Raw genomic sequence first — 20,227 nt, forward strand, 5'->3', positions numbered from 1 at the left:
ATTGGCACAGTGTGAGTTCCAGTCTTAATGTTCTTCAATTAGCTGGGTTTTAGTTGGATAGGATAAGGGGCCCTCTACACTGCTCAGTTACTCTGGTTTACTATAGCTCTAGCAATTAAGATGCAGTGCAGGGCTGGGAAGTTATATCACCAAACTACATACTAATAGATTCTGTGCATCACTAGTGTAGTAGTCTTTAGACAAGACCAAAATGATTGGACAAAACATTTCTAATAAATGAAGTTAAAATAGTTTAAAACCTGCAATGATGTTATAATATGTGAGAGTGCATAGTAACAGATACAGTGGAAAGCTTACTTTAATGATTGAAGTGTCCCAGGTAAGGCAGCATGCACAATACCAGGACCCTGAAACTGAAGCATATCCACGGAGCTTTGCAGCCATAATTAATTGTATTATTTACTGTTTTTTCCAGCTGCGGCTTGTCAAAACGCTGTCACTGAAAACGGCCCATAGCACGGGAATATATCTGAAACACAAGCTCACAAAAGGTGACTGAGACGAAAAGCTGGGACGTGTTTGTCGGAGCTGAGGCAGCTCTGCCAATCAGCACACATGAGGGTTTTTGAAGACACACGCGGGGCTCCAGAGAGGGTCATTCTGTGCCCAGACCTCAGGTGCGATGGTCAAAAGACACAGAGAGAGAGAGAGAGAGAGAGAAGTATGGAAGTGAAATGAAACATGTAAACATTTCCCCACATGTCACGGACACAGCTAATTGACTTAATGATCATTTAATTTAATGAAGCGCTTCCATTATTTTGCCTAACCTTTATATTATTTACATCCTATGTAAGCACGCTGAGGGAGCTGAATGAGAATTTAATTGCAGGGTTGTGAGTGTAATCTGTGGACATAACAGCAGACTGTTTTAATAGGCAATTCAATTAAAAACAGGAAATACATGAGACACCTAGGGGCCATATGTTCGTCTCAGCCTGGAAGTCTCTATAAAAAAAAACACACATAAGTCAACAGATAGTTTCCAGATTAATCCGTGTGACATCTTTTAGTACCAGACCGAGTCCCCACGTGGGGAGTCTGCATAAATTGCATCCTGTTAGAGATGATTGGACAATATGTCTATGATTGGCAGGAGGATGGAGTCCGGTATGTAAACCCTTCTGTTCCTATTGGCTATCTTTAATGGCCGCTCCTCCCTCAGAGCGCACACCATTGGCTTTGGAGGCTTCGCGGTGGAGCGGGGAAGTTGTAGTTCTTTACAGCAGACGCACATCTGTAGTGCTTATTATTGACTAATATGAATTAAACTACACGTCCCGACGTCACGGTACGGTCTCTGATAATTGTTGTGAATATGTAATTGCGCTCGTACGACTGGTTGCTTCTAAATTTGGGTTTCTACAGTCGGCGAGGTGGTCGCGGCGCTGCTGCTGTGCGAGGATGTGAGCGTTACCCGGAGGCTGGAGGAAATTAACCGATATACGCGGTGGAGAAGCTCAGCCGTGGACAAGGAGGGTCATGAAAATCCAGAAATTGGTGTTTTTGTTTTAGAGAAAATCTGAGAAAATAAAGGATTCGCTGTTAGTTCAGTGGAAGATCATTAAGCTTTGTGCGCGTAGAACAACGCGCTGGAGATGTTTTGAGAAGACTGAGACAACTCCTGCTTTGATTGTCGCACTGAATGGACTTTTAAAATAGCGACTTACTGTTTTTTTTTTTGTCAACCCCAAAACTCACGATGATGTTTCCACTCTTCACAGAACCTGCACGTAGCCCTCAAACCAGCCACTGACCTTTTTACGCACGGGCAAAAAAAAAAAAGATTATCCGTGCTCACACATTATTTGTTTTCTTGTTCATGTGGACGAACTTTGCGATTCATTTTTAATGATTCGAGATCTGAGCAAGATGTACCCCCCGGCACGGCATCCGGTAAGTAGAAAACAGGAGCAGCCAAGACAGTGTGTCCAAACAGCGCAGATTAACAGCCGCTCGCTTGATGCGTAATCAGTTTAGATCAAGTTTCCGTGCCACTGCGCGCTCGCACGGACAATTGCGCTTATTGTCAAAGCTGCTGCAGCTGTATGTGTGTGTGCCTGTGCCTGTGCGTGTGCGTGGGTTACCGTGTAAGAGAAGACTGAGTGAAACCAAAAGGCCACCCGTATCACAGAGGCCTATTGTCATGTACAGTCTTGCCTGTGTCTGTGTGTGTGTGTGTGTGTGTGTGTCGTGACACTGAACTTTGGTGGCTCAGCTCTTCCTCTCTTCCCTCACACGCTGTTTGGTTTGGGTTGAGGTCCCCCACCAGCCGGGACAGCCGTTTAAGTTCACTGTCACTGAGTCCTGCGACCGCATCAAGGAGGAGTTCCAGTTCCTGCAAGCTCAATATCACAGGTAAAGAGTAAAGATGGAACATCACATTACGTCTGCATGGAAACATCTGCTCATGAAGCTTTTTCTACTAGATTGGAGGGTGATTCTAATGTTTTCATATTAGAGCTGTAGCAATTACTTGATTAGTCCATAGACATAAAATGAATCAGCAGTGATTTCCAAGTATAATCAAAATAAGCAATGTTTAAGTAAAAATGTTTGAAAATGCTATTAATAATATAATTATTTTCTGTTATTTCACCCTATTCCTCTGTGTTTAAAAATGAATATCTGAATATAGAATAGATAGTAGTAATAGATAGATCAAGTAATGGAAAAAACTGAAAGTGCAGCCCTGGTCTGGATTAAAGTGAAACCTCCACATGAGGCTAGGAAGAGAATTTCTGTGGCGTTAACCTGCCTTGTGCCAGTCACGCAGGAGTCAAACTATTAGGCAAAGGCATGACGCAATGACATGAAATAGAAGTCAAGAGCAGATTTTTGTTGAGGATTTGACTGAGACATGAAACTCTCAGTGTGAAGTAAATATCCTTCTGGACATCCCATGAAATGATTCTTCTTAGACCTTTTTGTGTGGCGCTACAGTAACACAGTGGTGGCCCAGTTTTTGCCTCTGGTCCACCCCTCGCTGTTGACTAACCACAGGTAAACCCCATCAACCTTGGTGTGCACGTCTCTTTTTGCAAGTGCAAGTGGTGTGAAATACTTTTTCACCTGACACAATGAAGTGTGAAATACAATGCTCAGGGCAGAACCATAAGCATGATACCAATGCATAGTAATCGCACACTGGCCACCTCGTAATAATTACCCAATCACCTGGTGACATGAAGTGGTTGCTGGCCAATCCTGGGGCTGGACCAGCTGAACCGTGGCCCATGTCTGTTGCACGTGTGTAATCAAACTAGTGCATACCACTCCAATCCTGATTGCAGGGAGCTATTCAAATGTGCATCTTCAGTTTCTTGGGTAACATTTCATTTGTATGACTTGTCAGGCTTTATTTAGAAGAAAGACAATGTCTTTTAAAACTTTCCTTGAGCTGAAAAACAATTATTCAGTCTCTCGTCACACTCACACTCTAATTTTAAGTGTCCTTCGTAATGACTTTCACTTACATGATCACGTAAAGGTGTGATTACGATGTTGATGATTCACCTTTTGACTTCATTCTAAGCGTTGCATAATTGATCTGTTGGCAGAGGAACTTCTCTGAGCTTCTGAGTTGATAAAACTAACTGGGCAACGTTAAAGAAGCCCTGACATCCATCTTAAAATAATGTTTTTTTCTTAGTAAAAGAGTTTAGACTTTATATACAAGAAACATTTGGCAGATTCTAACCTTTAAGATGTCTCAGTTTTTCTGCATTTACCATGCCAGTGCCATAACTTCAGTTACACCAGTCTGATTATACACTTTCTGTAGTGATATTTTAAAGGATTCTAGTGATGCACAACATTTGCTAGAGTTAAACTTTTGAATAATATCAGCAGTAAAAAGGATCCTCATTATACGAATGCCTTTTTGTTGATGGTGCAGTTTGGGCTTTTACTCACCGTAAGAATATATGATGGGGTTTGTGTGGTCATGTATTGATCCATTAATTACTGCACTGTACATGCTGAGTAAGTGTCTGTGCCTGCAGGGGAATCTAGTGTGATCCAATCAGCTTCTTTTTTTGCTGTCTTGCTTTGTTGCACTCAGATTTAGAAATGTAAATTTAAAGTAGCAGGATGTACAGTAGCTACTTACTTATGCTCAGTAGCCTGCAAGTAGACATATTGGATTTCATTTTTTGTTTTTTCATTTTTCACGTGTTTTTAATTTGTTTAATGATAAAAGACAGAAGGCAGTTTGTAGAGTGTCATGACTTAATGTCATACATTAACTTTTCTATTTTTGAACATATGTTTTTGTTGGGTGCTATTTGATTGCGCATACACTGACTTAACATTTTGCCTCTACCTCACAGTCTGAAATTGGAGTGTGAGAAACTAGCCAGTGAGAAAACTGAGATGCAAAGACACTATGTTATGGTGAGTTTCATTAACCGTGTGTGTGTGTGTGTGTGTGTGTGTTTGTGTGTGCATGCATGAGTGCATCAGTATTTTTGGTGCTTGCCGAAAGAGGAACAGAGAGGACATGATCCTGACTTTGACATTTGTTTTTTCAGTACTATGAAATGTCGTATGGGCTCAACATCGAGATGCACAAGCAGGTAGGAAATTTCTTTTTTTTTTGTACTTTCTTGTCGAAAAGAAGTAAAAGTGATTCAACCCACAATGTAGTAGGTGTTAGGGGAGTGCAGATGGTAATCAAGATCAACATAACTTGGCAACTAACCCTAACCCTTATAACTAGAAAGGCTGCACCTCTTTCAGGTTATAGGAGTTTGGTGTTGTATGATGCTAACACTGAACATTGTATTATATTAATGATTTATTTGTAATATTTGAAACAAAAGATTGTGTTATGTTTTAGAAGCTAACACTTTTTGGCTGCCAGAATCAGGGATTATAGTTGCAACCTGAGAAACAGGTTAAAAGTACATCACACAGAATACTATTTATCAGATGTTTAGACGAGTCTTTGAAGAGTCTGGAAATATGTGGAAAGTTTTTCTCCCCTTTGTAGTCTATCTTATCTTAGTTTAACACAGAGAACAGGTGCACAGCAACCACACCACCACATCCACACCAACTATACACACAACTAAGAAGGAAATAGAACTAGAGAAACAGAGACATCTATCTATCTATCTATCTATCTATCTATCTATCTATCTATCTATCTATCTATCTATCTATCTATCTATCTATCTATCTATCTATCTATCTATCTTAAAATTTCAAGGCATTAATTTGTTATAAAATCTGATCCAATGTTCAAGTCAAGAGAATTAACAAGTAGGATGTTCCTAAAAAATAACTCAAAACAAATTCTGGTCTTTCTTTATTGTGAACAACCGTAAAAATGTCGTAGTGATAGGGGAAAAAGTATGTGAACCCTTGAAAATTAATTACGATTGTCTGTTTACTAAATTCATCTTTCCCTCAAATTCATCTTTCCCTCAATCACTGCAAGCAAAGGGCCAAATCATGATGTTTCCTCCACCATACACTATGCAGTGGCCTTTTTATGCCATATGTAGTGTTTTGTGTTCTTTCCAACTTGTTCAATATAGTTGCATCAGTTCATAAAACACGTTGCCAATACTGCTGTGGAGTGTTTGGCAAACTTCAGGCATGCAGGAATGATCTTTTTAGTAAGCAGCAGCTTCCTTTGTGGTGTCCTACCATAGACACCCTGCTTATTCAATGGTTTAGCTACTGTAGATTCATGAAAACAGATGTAAGCCAGTTCCAATAATGCTCTCAAATCTTTGGCTGTCACTCTGGGTTGCTTCTTTTCCTCATTAATGAATGTTTGTTGTGCTCTTGGGGTCATTTTGACTAGCCACCCACTGGTGAAAGTCTTTGAAATCACTTTGTAACCCTTTCCAGATTTATGTAAATCATCAATTCTCCATTCCGCCTTAAATATAAAGGCATGACGTAGGTATGTTATCTACTATATCATGTAGTTCTTTAAGGTGAGGTTTTAAGAGGGTTTCATGTCTGCATGTAAGCAATGACCAAAACTTCAAAAACAACCCATTATCCTATTTCATACCAGCCTGTATTTGTTCATGAAGGAAGATGTTGTGGATCTCTCTGTACCAGAGGGAAACAGTAGGTGAGGTGTCTTTGATCCATTTGTGCAGAAAGCACTTGCAAGCAATTAAATAGAGCTTATTAAGACGCTTGTAGGAGGTTGAGGGGAGATGCAGTTCACTGGAGCTAAGACCTAAGAGGAAGAACTCTGGATCCCTTTTGATTTTCATTTTAAATATTCCACAAAATCAGATGCTTAATTATGGTGAAATGTAAGAGACACAAATGAAGGCTGGTGTAAAACAAGAAAAACAAATCATCCCAGAATATATATTAAAGTTGATATATTTCTAAATAAAAATCGGACATATTTACAATGTAAAAAAAAAAGCACCAGTTAATCATTTGACCTCATTAGTTCTATTTTAGCATATTTGGTTGCCTTGCGAGGTTGAGTAGTAATTTCACATGTGAATAATAATTTCATCAGTTTAATTGAATGAGAAAATGGGCTGAAAAATGACTTGAGTGAGCAAAGGATTTGGCCTTTAACGAGCCTTTACATTACTGCTGCCTTTTTAAAACACGGGCGGTCATTAGCATAAATGTCTGTGTTAACCACACATCAGCTGCCAGACTAAATGGGCCACAGCTACACAACCAGCTACACATCCATTTCCAGATAAATGGAGTGTGTAGTGTGTGCGAATGTGTGTTTTTTCACTGCGAGAGGAAGTGATAAATACTTTGCCTTTGTCTTGTTGTGTACATGTGTTTTTGTATGTGTGCGTATCCATGCTGTGTGTTGACTTTGCTGTGTGCGTGTGTGTGTGTGTGTGTGGGTGTATGTGTTGTGTGGTGTCAGTATAACAGCCTGTATGTATACTGTACATGTTTACTGAGTATGTGTGTGTGTGTGTGTGTGTGTGTGTGAGTGTGTCTCTATGCACACTTTAGTGGTTTATTTAGTTTTGTGTGTACTATTTGTATGTTGTGTGTGTGTGTGTGCTCTTACTGTAGACTTTTACTTGGAGGTATGTTGTGTTCTTTGTGTTTATTTATTTTTTTGTGGGAATATCACACACACACACACACACACACACACACACACACACACACACACTGCACATACACGCAGCTTTTCACTGGAACACTAATCAGACTTGTCTGATGAAATATGGGTTGTCTACTTGTCTACTACAAATCCTGCTGTCTGATGCTGCTGCTACTCTGTGTGCATGTGTTTGTGTGTGTGTGAGAAAGAGAGAGAGAAAGAGAGAGAGAGAGAAAGAGTGTGTGAGTGCTTATTGGGGGAAAGAGAGAAAAAATAAAAACATTAAATGTGGATGTGTGTGATGCCCAGTGATTTCTGTCAGGAAACAGTTTTGGATAGTGAATCCCTAATTTCTGCCAGCAGTCTGTGTGTGCAAGTTTGTTTGTGTGTGAGAGTTGTGTAAGCAAATGATTTTGACGTGCAGGCTGTGTATGTGTGTGTGTGTGTGTGTGTGTGTGTGTGTGCACTCTACCTCCAGGAGTGCACAGGAGTGTATGTGTGTTTTATATTGTGTGATGATACAATGCGTGTGGCTTGTTGAGTGGATGAGAGTGGTGGCGACGGCGTTGGGGGTGGTGGGTGTCGAGCTACGGCCCCATTAAGGCAGTGGGCCCCTGCTACCAAGCGAATTGCTAATATTGCTTGTTTAGCATTTTCTGAGGGTAATAGGTCCATTGATTTTTGGCTCTGCTCCCTGTTTTATTTACACAGAAGGGCTCTGGTGCCCGGGGAGTGAAATGTACCAACGCTCGTTAAAGAGAAATTGACTCGTAGACGGAGGAGAGGACAGGCGGGGAGGTGGGGAGGCGGGGAGTGGTGAAGGGGGATAAGGAGGGAGGAGTGTACGAGTGGTGTAGAGCATGGGACTGAGCAGCGAGAGGACAGCTAATCAATTGCAAATTAGTGAGGCTGGGAGAGAAATAAAGCAAGTGAAGGATGGGGAGAAGAACGGGAAGGAGGAGGGAGGAGAAAGTGGTGAAAGAAGGAAGTAATAAGATGTTTTGAATGGCAGCGATTTCGACAAGGTCTGACAACTCATTTTACTGCAGCCATTTGTTTCATTTGTAGGCTTTTGGTGCATGATTTATCCACAAGTTTAATTTGGGCTTACTTTTAGAAAATACATTTAGAAGATTACAGTTTTCTCGATTGCTTAGACACATTTCTTAAAAGCTGCTCTCCTTTTCTTTAAACTGTGAACACAAAACCAAAGTTTCAAGCTACATTCACAAAACCTCAGACTCTTCTTGCAAAACCAAAGTTTCACCTCAAAACAGTTCAATCTGTACTCAAAACTGAACTATGTTGTCAAATCGTGGCCCGAGTCAATCAAAATTAAAAACACCACTGAACAGTCACTATGTAGAAAAATATAAAACACAATGCTCAGGACATGAAGCTGGAGAAATAAAAGTTTATTGTTCACTTTAGGCTAAATGCATGTTGCAAAACAAAAGAAATCTTGTGCATTTACACATAGCACTTGTAAAAACAAAGAAATCTTATGCATTTGCCACTTGTGTGATTTCTGTCTTGATATTACTGTTCTTTGTCTTTGCTGACCACCTTGACCACCTCGACCTCCTCTCACACGAACTCTTCCTCTCAGATTTCTATCCATTGTAAGGTCTGACAAACCAGTGCTCTCTGAACTGAACTGTAGTGTTTTAGCTATTGAGAAAAACTGTAAAAGCAGAGTGGAAGAGTTTACATCACAGTGAGTAAGATTTTAAATGACAGTCGGGTCATTATTTCTTCATACCCTCTGACAAATACTTCTATTTAAAGTATTGTAACCTTCAGTTTCAGGTTTTACTTTAGATGCATTGAAGTTGAGGCCTGTTTCCCGTATGTAACAGCAGGGAAAACATGGTGACAGGTGGAACTGTGACTGTATTCTAGTGGTAACCAATCTGGGGGGCGGGAATCCACAAGGGGTCACAAGGCTAACCAGAGTGGTCCAGTGATAAATGATAGTTTGGTAAGCGGGCCTATTTTCTTTCTTGCTACAGTTAAATGAGAATATTGATTTCAGTCCTGTCTCTATCCAGTAAATATAAGGTAGGCTAATAGTCAGCTGCAGATTAGCTTAGCTTAGCATAATGACTGGAAGCAGGGTTAGACAGGGAGTATCGACTTCATGGAGCCGCTGTTGGTTACCTTTCTAGCTCCAAATCCAATCATAGCTTTTTTGCTGTAAATATCTTGTCATTTTATAATTATTTCTAAAAAGCATTCAAAGAAAAAAATAGCAATTTCTGAATGTAACATACGTGCATTTAACAAATTGTTACATCGCATTTCACTTGTGATATTATGTGTTGCCCACATATTGAAGATACCCTCCAGCTCATGCTTGGGTCATAGGAATGTTTTCTGTGATTGATGAAAAATTAACAAGGGAGGAAATAATCCCATGTTGCAAGTCACCTGTTGCATTTTGTAAATTCAATGAAATGCTTCCCAGGTCATAAATTATAGACAAGTGCAACTGTGGCCAGCCATCTGGTAAAAGGATTGGAAAAAAAGTAAAAAAGTAAAAAAACATAAAAAAAACTTTGACATTTATTTGTGGTTTAATTTATGTAAAAGATTAATGCACTCAGAGTATATTTTTAACTTTATTAAGGTGCAAAATTCTTCAACATATTAAAAAAGTCAATACAGCTTTACGTTTAGTGCTCATTTTGCAGCTTGAGCTGTCTGCATTGTACCCTTCATTTTGCTTCCTTCGTAACTCTAGTTGTGTCTTTCACACACCCACTCACACACATACAGTCACAAGGGAATTCAGCCTCTATATGGTGGGGTCCATTAGGTGTATTAGCTGGTGGTGAAAAGTGGTGCTGATGTGGTGCTTACAAAGCTCCACAGGGGAGATGGACATTTGATCTTCTATCTGACCCAATCTGACTCCAGGGCTCCTGTCTGATCTAATTTCTTTGTTGTTAGGAGTTAAAGTGGGAGCATTTGAGCTGTTTTTCATTCTTTTTTGGCAATATCTTTGCTGAAAATTGATTATTGCTGTGGCATCTGTGTGCTGCAGAAGCTCCACTTGCTGTTATCTCACTGTAGTATAGCTAGCTAAAAGATACAAGAAGGTGATCTCAGGTAAATAATGAAAGCATATTGAGTGGTAAATTCTGGATTAACCTTTTCATGGTCTCTTCACAAGCAATGCACACCATTTATTGCATGTTCTTGATCTGATCACAAGGGGCAAGCCATAAAAAAAGTTCAGTGTTGCATATCTCCTCTATAAGGTACTGTTCCCTCATCTTTCTAAGTGCAGGAACATTTTTCCAGTGACTCACATACAAGGTCAAAGATAAATTCAGTGCACATGATCTCATCTCAGAGGTTTCTGGGCTTTATGTGACCACAGAGTCCTCTAATCTAGCAATAAGCTCCATGGATCGACCTGGTTGGAGTCCTAACCCCAGAGGACTCTCTGGCCAGTAGTCTCTTATTATTTATTCACTGTCAAGACGGTGACAGGTCCAGGTCGGAGTTGAGGCCTGCTCGCTGCAGAAACTGATTCTCCAGGTTTGCACAATTCACAGAACACTTTTTAAGAAATAAAGGAGCCCTGCTTTTTTCTTTTGCTTTGGTCTCTGCAGCATGAACAGATTTGTTGGCCAAACAGGCTGACAACTCTGCACCCTGGCCGTCACGATTGTTTGCCATTGATGTAAAATGTCACCTGAAATTGGTTGTGTTGCCTTGTGGAAAAGCATCTCCATTTCCTTTTCTGCTCCAGTGCTTTTGTTTCCATTTGTGAGCCAACATCTCAGGGTCAACTCTTCAAATAGAATTGATTGGAGGTTCAGGTTGTGGGGCTGTTAGTGAAGATGTGAATCTATGCTTTATTTTGGGAGGTCTTGTAGCTTTAGCATTATTTTTACCCTGATGGTTTTGTCTTATTGTATTTGAACATAAAACCACTGAATATTAATTTTCATTTACATACACTTTAATTAAAAATAATGATTTTTGGATTTATATAAAAATGTATTCAATATTTCCTTAATTTAATATGGTTCTGCAAATGCAACGTCCACTGTTCATTCATGTTGTAGCTGTCTCTGGTCTGCTCTCTAACAGATGCGTAAAATCCACCCCAAATCACTAGAATGGTCAGTGGTACATTTTTAGCCAATGTCAAGAGGTTTGATAGGCGATGTTCTGGCAGCTCTCTTATGTTCATGTAGCAACATCTCATAAATCCTCTCCACTGTAGCTGTCTGCCATCCATTCACAGTCTCCTTGAGTCTATTTCATTACGCCAGAACAGAGGAAGCAGTTCTTTTATACATTTACTTCTTAAGCTGCAGCATGGGTTGGTGTTAGCCTTATGGAGGATCACCAACGTATTTCCCAGCTGTAAAATACTGAGCATGGCCTCCTTTTCCCTCAACTCTTAAAACTAAGGTGCCCTTGAGCAAGGTACTTAAACCCCAACCAACTAATACACGGGAGTTTCTCAAAGGCTAATATGTACTGGGCGGCTCCCTGGTGTGTATGAATGTGAAATAGAACCAAGCTGAAAAAGGGCATGTGTGCAGAGCAAGTCTTCCCTGGATAAACGTTAAATATAAAATGAAAATGTCAGTGTTTTAGGTTGTGTGGGAGTGTGTGCAACTGCAGCTCTGCAATGCATGTTTCATCTAAGTCGGACTGCAGATGGGCAACTCCCTTGAGGTGCTCTGCACAACATTCAGGACTATTCAAGAAAAAAACAAAACAAAGAATGAGATCTGTTGGATATCAAATCTGTTTTAGGTTATTTTCTGATATTCTTAGTTTGTGAGATAGTTGTCAGTAAGTGAAAAATCAAGCGTGAACATTGAATAGATCGATGTACTACATCTCTTGAGTATATAACTCTCCGAATCTCCGGGAATGACTTCAGTCAGTTAAAGATCCAATAAGGCTTAGTTTGACATTATGTTTCTGCTGCTTTGTTTGGTTTTTCGTCTGAACATGGCTGTCTCTTTTCAGCTAAACTGTCCAAGCCTCCACTGTTCAAAGAGCTGCTGCTGCTTTTTCTGCCTCAGTTAAACCAAAGTCAGACGCACAAAAGTCAACTTCCAGTCCTGCTGTGCTTATTTGTAACAAGGAAAGTATTCGATATGAAATTGAATAATAATTAATATCAGATCCTCTCAACTTTTTATAGAAGTAGTTTTAAATGAAAATGTGTCAGAAATCTGGTTCTAGCTTCTCAGAACAGAAGATTTGTTGCTCATCTTTGTTGTATGTGACAGTAAAATGAAATTCTATTAGTTTTGTACTAATGTTTGGACCAAGCCAGACCTGTAACATATAACATGTTAAATTTGTGATTTTTCTTATTGTGTTCTGCACTTTCACAGAGCACAGATCTGTGAGTGATCAGATGTGTGTGTGGTGGGTGGAGCCAAAAACATAGTTCAAGAGCTGCATTGACAGCTGTTGTGTTCACTGTTGCTGGTTGACACAGACATCAACGCGAAGCAGGAAAATTCAGTGAACATTCGGTTTGACTTGAAGTTGGTTTTATTTCTTAATTTTTTTTATTTATATACAGTATATATAAATATACTCTCTATTCCAATGTACTCTCACTTTTTTGTTTTCTAGTTGCTCATAGATCACTAAATCTTTTTTGCATTTTATAGAACAAGAATACAGCTTTTTTCCACAAAAACAAATTAACAAACATTAAACAATAGTTTGTGGTGAATATGATTCTGAATCTGCTCAGAGATTTCAATTCATTAAGATGATATAGGTTTGACTTTTCTGCAAATTAGACTTTAATCTGCAGCAGGTATTGTTATTATAATGGATGGATCACAGTCGGCAGCAAATGAAACAACTCTCTTATGTAGTTGTATGTGTTTAGTGCGATGATGTTCATCCCTGTGCACCTGTTAGTATGTGTTTTGTGAGTCTGTATCTTTTGGTTGTGTTTGTGATTTGAGTTGCACTACTAGCCCTCCCTGTGGGACAGTGGATCAGGCAATTTCCTGTTCAAAAAATCCTACCTGATGTGGAGAGAGAGACAGAGTGCTGTATAATCTTTAAAAGCCAACCCTTGGGTTCAGTAAAAACATCTGATGAATACAGAGAAGCCTGTGGAGAGGTGTACCTGCTCGTGTCTGTGTGCACACGGTTGTGTTTATGAGTGCAGCATCTTGCCGCAGTGTTGCTTGTGCTTCTGTCTGAAGGGTTTGTATCAGTGTGTGTGGGTTTAGTCTCATGCCCTCTGGGGGCATCTGTTACTGCTGATACCAGAGCAAAGTTCACTTCAGTCAAGGTTATATACATGAAATAAGTGCTTGACAAGGTGGTTGTGTGTCAGATCTGGTGCAGTGACCTCTGTTCATGTTTGTGTTTTTATCATTTGGTCTTAATTTACCCGACTAAGTCAACAAAAATCTCACGGGTGACATTATGTTTTCCTTCAGCTGCTGGCTCAAGTGGACTTTCTTCCAAGTTCTCAAGAGGGCTAAATCCTGGGTTTATATTCACTAATAATCCATCAGGCTGAAGCTGATTGATGTTTAGAGAGAACTGCAGTAGAAAAACCTTCCAGACATACCAAAGGATAACAAGAGTGTGTTGAACAGTAGTTACTTTGTGCATCATCAAGCAATCTTCGCAAGGAGCCTTTACATCTGAACTGGATTATGGCCCAGATAGAGTAGTTAGTAAGTGGGTTCCTCTTCAAATGAAACAGAATAGGTTATTTCATAAGAAAGACTATTATTTTAAACTGTGTGGGCTATTAATTTAATTGAATACACATTTAACTCAAGTGAGCATTTGTAAATTATGTGAGGGTGATGATGCCTTCGTGTCTGTTAGTGGATTTGACGATCATTCGTTTTGTGCGCCCACCTCCTTGTCTTGCAGGCGGAGATCGTCAAAAGGCTCAACGCAATCTGCGCCCAAGTCATCCCCTTCCTTTCTCAAGAGGTAAGACTCAAAGGTTCCTGTCACTGTGAGTTAAGCTGTAGGTGGGCGTGAGTGAGAGAAAGATGGAGGAAAGAAGACAGATAGGACCCATAGAAGGAGGAGAAAGAGTGTGTGGTGGATTGTGAGGCAAAACAGACATATACAGACACACACACACAATCGCACACTCACAAGCGCGCACACACACACGCAGAGATTATCCGAGGCTAATCCTCCTTGCTCGGGATAGACAGATATGCTCTGAACTTATTAAATGTCTTCCACTAACATATTCAGGAGTGAGCGTGTGTGTGTGTGTGTGTGTGTGAGAGAGAGAAAAGAAATTGTGTTTGTTTTGTGTGTGTATTTGTTCACCTGCATGCACGTACTGTGTTAAAATACACTGTGAATAATATGTGCACATACAGTAGTGGGCGTGAGACGTGTGTTTTATACAGCGTGATTTAGAAATCTTTAGGTGCCTGTGTGTTTAGCTGATAAATCCTTCCTCTGGAGGAGTTGAAAGTGTATGCATGCGTGTGTGTGTGTGTGTGTGTGTGTGTGTGTGCTGAGGGGTGGGAACAGCAGGAAGGAGTGAGTGTGGACTCCAAAGCTCTCCTCCAGATTAGCCATGGATTAGGAGGGTTTAGGGTGGATTAGGAATAATGGCATTAGACTGTGGTGCTGCTACACAGCCCCGAGGCCCGCAGAGAGGGGAGTTAGGGAGAGGAAGCAGCTTTTACTGTTTTGTTTTGAAGCACAGCGTCTTTTACTGGGTGTGCATACGAAAAACCAACACAGTCACATTATTGTCGTGCATGTGTTTGCGAGAGCTTTCTTTTCATTTTCACTTTTGTCCTTTTCTGATGTTGTTCTTTTCCACACTTTGTAAATTTCTTTGACAGCAGCATTGTTGTGGCTAATAGGATGTCAGCCTGCTGCATCCGGCAGTAATTGTTCTGAAATATGTATATGAATGTATATAAGTCCAATATCACCATAGAATTAGTGTAGTGAAAGCAGTGTATGGTAGTGATGGGGTTAGGCTTCACAGGTCCCACCTAAGATCAGCTCCACCCACCAACCACCCTTAACAGGCTAATATGTAATACAGTGAACAGGTGGATGTTTGGATGGATTTTGTAACAATTACTATGCAGTTATTGAATATATACTGTACGTGAATGCATTGTAATGACTCACACACACCTAACAAAAAGAAAGGCAGACAACGCCATGACTAAATCAAAGTTATAATTTGAGTCGATGTACAGTACAGCCATTTACAGTAACAATAAAAATAAAAAAAGCTCAATGCCAGCGTGCATCACAGTGATGGATGTTTTCACGTGTGCATGTCACGTTCAGGCAGGTTAGACTCAGTCTGCAAAGTTGTAGCTGAACCCGATGGTCAGGTTCATTTTCACACCTGATAAGCTCTTTCATCTCTGGCCTACTTTGATGTTCTGCACTCCTGGATGAATCTTGCTGCACTCTCTCTGCGTCTATATCCGTCTTTCTCTCTCTGTACCCTTTGGATGACTTTGCCCTGTTAGCTGTCTTTCTCTCTGCGTATCAGTCTGTTTCTCTTTCTCGCTACTGTTTCTACAATGAAGATTTCCTAATTTGTTGATGCTGTGTCATAAACATAAAAAAAAAAATGATGTATGGAACATGTTTAACCATCACAGAAGTGAAACATCTCCAGCATGATGATGTGCTCTATAAGCTCACAGGATCTCTGGGTGCTTGTACTATAATGCATCTTGTACAAATTAGCAGACGTAGATCTTGAAAAATGAATTAACTGGCCTCTACGAAATTACACTTGACCAGCTTGAACACCCTAATTAACTGCATTTCCTCTATCTGGTCATTTTAATGAAAGCACTGGTGACTATCAAATCACGAGGACGAGCACTTGCCTCCTCAATAAAGAGCAAACTGCAGTGATGAGTCAGTGGTGTCTCTGGTTCTTGTCTGATGGCATTTAAACTGAATTTGGTCAGAGCCTTGGATTTTAATAGCATGGTGTTGATTCATATTTGATGGACAAGAGACATATGTGATGAAGTTGGTGACTCACAAGTGTTTTCATTTCATTTAATTGTGTAGGAGGAATATATTTATAATAATGTTGTTGCAGTTCCTTACGTTTGCCTATAGATGTCATCATTTTCATAATCTCTCTGTAAATCTCAGCTCTAAGAAGTCTCTCCTTTTTCTGTCTCAGCTGCTGTTTCAGTATCTCACTCCCTTGTCTGCGTCCCTCTCTTTCACAGCATCAGCAGCAGGTGGTGCAGGCAGTGGAGAGGGCAAAGCAGGTCACCATGGCTGAACTCAACGCCATCATAGGAGTGGGTGTACACACACACACACACACACACACACACACACACACACACACACACACTGAATTAGAAAACAGAAATAAGTGTAAGGATGTTTCTAAGGACAACAATAGGTTTCTGACCAATATTTAAAAAAGTCTTTGTTAATTGGATATTATTAAAATGTAGGCCCTGCTTACTACTGGTATATTTATGTATTTACAATATTTATTTTTATTAGAATAAAGAATTAACACTGCTGTAAGCTGTCAGACACAATGTGAATATGTTGCTATTTTATCCAAGCTCTCAAAGCCCGTCATCATCTGTTTAGAGTGTTTTTAGTCAACTTCTAGCATTGATTAGTGTTTCTGTGTGTGTTTCAGCAGCAGCAACTTCAGGCTCAGCACCTTTCCCATGGCCACGCCATCCCAGTCCCACTCACGCCCCACCCAGCGGGTCTCCAGCCCCCACTGCCCCCTGGAGCTGGCACTGCCAGCCTGCTGGCACTTTCCTCTGCCCTGAGTCACCAGCTGCCACTCAAAGATGAGAGGAAACACCACGATAACAACGGTGAACACCCAAGAGGTGAGGCCTGCTCTGTTTGTGTTTGTTGTACAGTAGTTGTTTGTATGTTTGTGTTTGTCTGTGTATGTAAGTGTCGTGTCAGTATTACAGGGTAAACAGTTTTTTTGATTTCATGAATAAATTTAACTGAATATAGTTATAGTTATCTCTAATACACTGCCTGTTAAAAGTTGCTGATATCGGCACCTTAATTGCCAAATTTGCCACGGTATGAATTACAGTAAATAAAAAAATGCAATTAAAAACAAATAAAGAAACAACCTCTTCCCTACATCCCCCTTCTCACTGCATTGTCATTGACTGGTCTCTTAATTGTGGTGGGTATTATTTGAGTGAGCAGCTGTTTGCTTTACTGCAACTACGGTGTAAGGTCGACTACTCAGCTGCACTGTAAACCCTCACAGCCATGCTGCAACAGAGTAATAAGCTGGCACAGACTGCTCCTATCACACACTACCACATGCCCTCGCTCACACAGTGTCTATGCACTGTACGATAATTAAATGCTTGAGCTCAAAGTCAGGCTCAGAGAAGAATTAGAGGCGCTCTGTGTGTATAAGAGAAAAGAGGCATCATGGTGGTTGTGTATTGCTCCCCATTAGGCCAATCAAAATAGCATAATGACAAATCAGTGTTTAATTGCTTTAACTCGTATTCATTCAGAGTGCGAACAATCAAGCATCAGCCAGCACAAATTCATAAATGAATATTCTAGTTGTGCAAAATTGGTTTGAACAAAGGATAAAAGGTCCAGTATTTCTGTCTATGAAACTCTTAACATCTGCTTGTGAGTAAATTAAAATTGCTATTACTTATATCCACAAATATACAGTAAATAAAGCATTTGATGGGATTCAGAATACAAATTTCCTCAGTAAATCTATATTAATGTACACTAGCTTTACATTAATACTTTCCCTACAAAACCCTCTTTGTGGTTGCAGGATATTAGAGATGTTGTTATGACCCCAGTGACAGACCCGAGTAGAAATCTCATCAAGGAGTAATAAAGATAGTCATAGTCATGTCATAGTCAGTCTGTTAATTTGTGTGTTTGTGTGTATGTTCCAGAAATGAAATGCTTTAATCAGCTTTTCCTTTCTGTCTCTTGCCCTCCGCCTCCTCAGACAGAGACTCGGTCAAGGTAAGTCCTTCCTTTTATTCTTTTCTTCTGCAAAAAGACACATTTGGAGCAGAGCTTCATTTCTGGTCACTCACCTTCAGATTTTTTTTCTTTTGTCAGACAACACATCATTTATTTTAATAAATGGACATACTGCACGTATTAGGCAGAAACTGCTTCTCCTACCATCACTATACCTCATCAGAGTTCAAGAGTTATTCATTTTTATTCTTAACACACCTGCCGACTGAAATCTAATATTAGATTATACAGTACAAGCAATGAGCATTACTGAAGTGAATGAAGTGAGACTGGTACAGTATAATACCTGTCTTTATAGTTTAAAACTGATGATATTAAAGGAGAAATTAACTCAGTATTTACAAGATATCAAAACATGAATATGTCAACAATAAGACAGACATCAACTAAAAATCTATACAAGAGTAGTAGAATAGATTTTCTAATCACATTAACAACAGAAAAATGAGCATTTAAAATCCCTGACATCTGAAAATGGCGACAAATAGGAAGAAAGACTAAACTGGAAGAAAGTGAAACCCCAAGACGAGCAAAGGGAAAAAAAAGCACAACTCTGGTTAGTGAAGGAAGGAGGAAGCAGAAAGAGCCCGCACCACAGATTGTTACATCCAGAGCTTGTAGTAATTAGTCCCTTAAGCAGAGCTTTTTTCCCAAGGCAAACATTTGGTTTGTTGAATACTCAATGAGCAGATTAGCATTTCTTTATTGAAATACACACACACGCACACACACACATATGCATGAGTGTGTGTTCTCTGGTGTTTTGGAGTAGTTGGAGACAGGAAGAATATTTAATGTGTTATTTCCCACCCTTCATTTAATGTATCCTCCTTCATGTGAGCACACACACACACACACACACACACACAGACCTGTAGGCACCATGATGGGAGCGATTAGCAGATTAGCAGTACGTGTGTGGCCGTGTGTGTGTTTCTGTGTGTGTGTGAGGTCGTCAGAAATCGGCGGTAGAGATAAAGAGACCAGAATGATGAATGCCTTTCATTAGCGCACACACACACACACACACACACATGCAGAGCTGCTCTCTGACACAGCGGCCAACAGTCACATCATGAAACCAACAAGCCCCCCCTCCTCCTTTGTCAGTGGTCTACAGTTGCCTTGGCAACAGTCCACTGGGTACAGTGTGTATGAATTGCATGAACATCTGTGCCTTAATGTCCTTGGTGTTAACACCTCACACACTGATAAATGTATGTGGGTGTATACGTGTGTGTCTGCGTACTTATTGTTGCCGTCAATTATGCAGCCGCGGTGTGTTCAAGGACGGCACCTGCATCAGGTCTGTTTTTAGGCGGAGTCAGTTCAAGATAATTGTTGGTTCACTTGCTTTGATGTCATCGATCTGCGTGTTTGTGTTCCATGTCATCACGTTTGATCAATTCCCTTCATTTCAAGGAAGATGTGTGAAAGAAAGTACCCGCTAGTTCATTTTAAACCCGTCTTAAATGTCATGAGCACAATCCCACTTTAACTGTCTCCATCTTTGACTATGTGCCAAATAAAAAAAAAAGGTAAAATGAATTCCTAATGAGGCTGCTTTCAAGTTAAACTGACCTTTACAATTAATCACCTGTTGAAGGGGACATACTGCAGCTTGTTGTTCTCTGCAGCGGCCCTCCCTATATTTCTTTTTCTGATTTTTGTCTGTTTTCATTGGCAAACAACATTTACAGCTGCAGTCTGTTGTGCTTTGTTAATGGTAGGACACCCCTTTTAAAAACCCTGTAAACTGTATACAGTCTGGTCTTCCATGCTGTGCCGGCTGCAGAGAAAGAAACAAATTGAGGTTCAGAAATGTTGGATTAGATCAAATAATTTGAACCCTGAGTAAAAAAAACGGTCTCCTGTGTGAACAAAGCTGGGGTCGGCAAGCAAAAGAAACTGAGAAACAAAAGAAATCAAATGCAGGACTTCCAAATAGTAGATACACTGCTTTGTCAGTGGCGATGGTTAAAGAAAACAGAGGGGGTAGAAGAGAAGAAGGAAACACAACAAATTAAATAACTTTTAATATAGTTAGATACTGTATATATAGATATACTAGCTGGCATTATATTGTTTTAAAAAAAACAGTGTTACCGTAAGGTC

At 40.1% G+C, this 20,227-nt stretch overlaps 1 protein-coding gene across 3 annotated transcripts in view; it reads left to right on the plus strand.

The window, feature by feature from the left end:
• The first annotated feature begins 1,309 nt into the window (after positions 1–1,309).
• LOC113150550 (transducin-like enhancer protein 4) overlaps positions 1,310–20,227 on the plus strand; it is a 31,491-nt gene continuing 12,573 nt past the window's right edge. The window contains exons 1-8 of one of the 3 annotated variants that reach the window (XM_026343103.1): positions 1,310–1,917; positions 2,282–2,379; positions 4,353–4,416; positions 4,554–4,598; positions 13,988–14,050; positions 16,312–16,386; positions 16,746–16,947; positions 18,075–18,091. In XM_026343103.1, the coding sequence (XP_026198888.1) occupies positions 1,873–1,917; positions 2,282–2,379; positions 4,353–4,416; positions 4,554–4,598; positions 13,988–14,050; positions 16,312–16,386; positions 16,746–16,947; positions 18,075–18,091 (609 nt within the window). In that variant the 5' untranslated portion in view covers positions 1,310–1,872. The remainder of the gene's footprint in view (positions 1,918–2,281; positions 2,380–4,352; positions 4,417–4,553; positions 4,599–13,987; positions 14,051–16,311; positions 16,387–16,745; positions 16,948–18,074; positions 18,092–20,227) is intronic. The other 2 variants (XM_026343104.1, XM_026343105.1) reach the window with 2 other exon arrangements.

Source organism: Anabas testudineus, chromosome 9 (assembly GCF_900324465.2).
Source record: "Anabas testudineus chromosome 9, fAnaTes1.2, whole genome shotgun sequence".
NCBI classification, from domain to species: domain Eukaryota; kingdom Metazoa; phylum Chordata; class Actinopteri; order Anabantiformes; family Anabantidae; genus Anabas; species Anabas testudineus.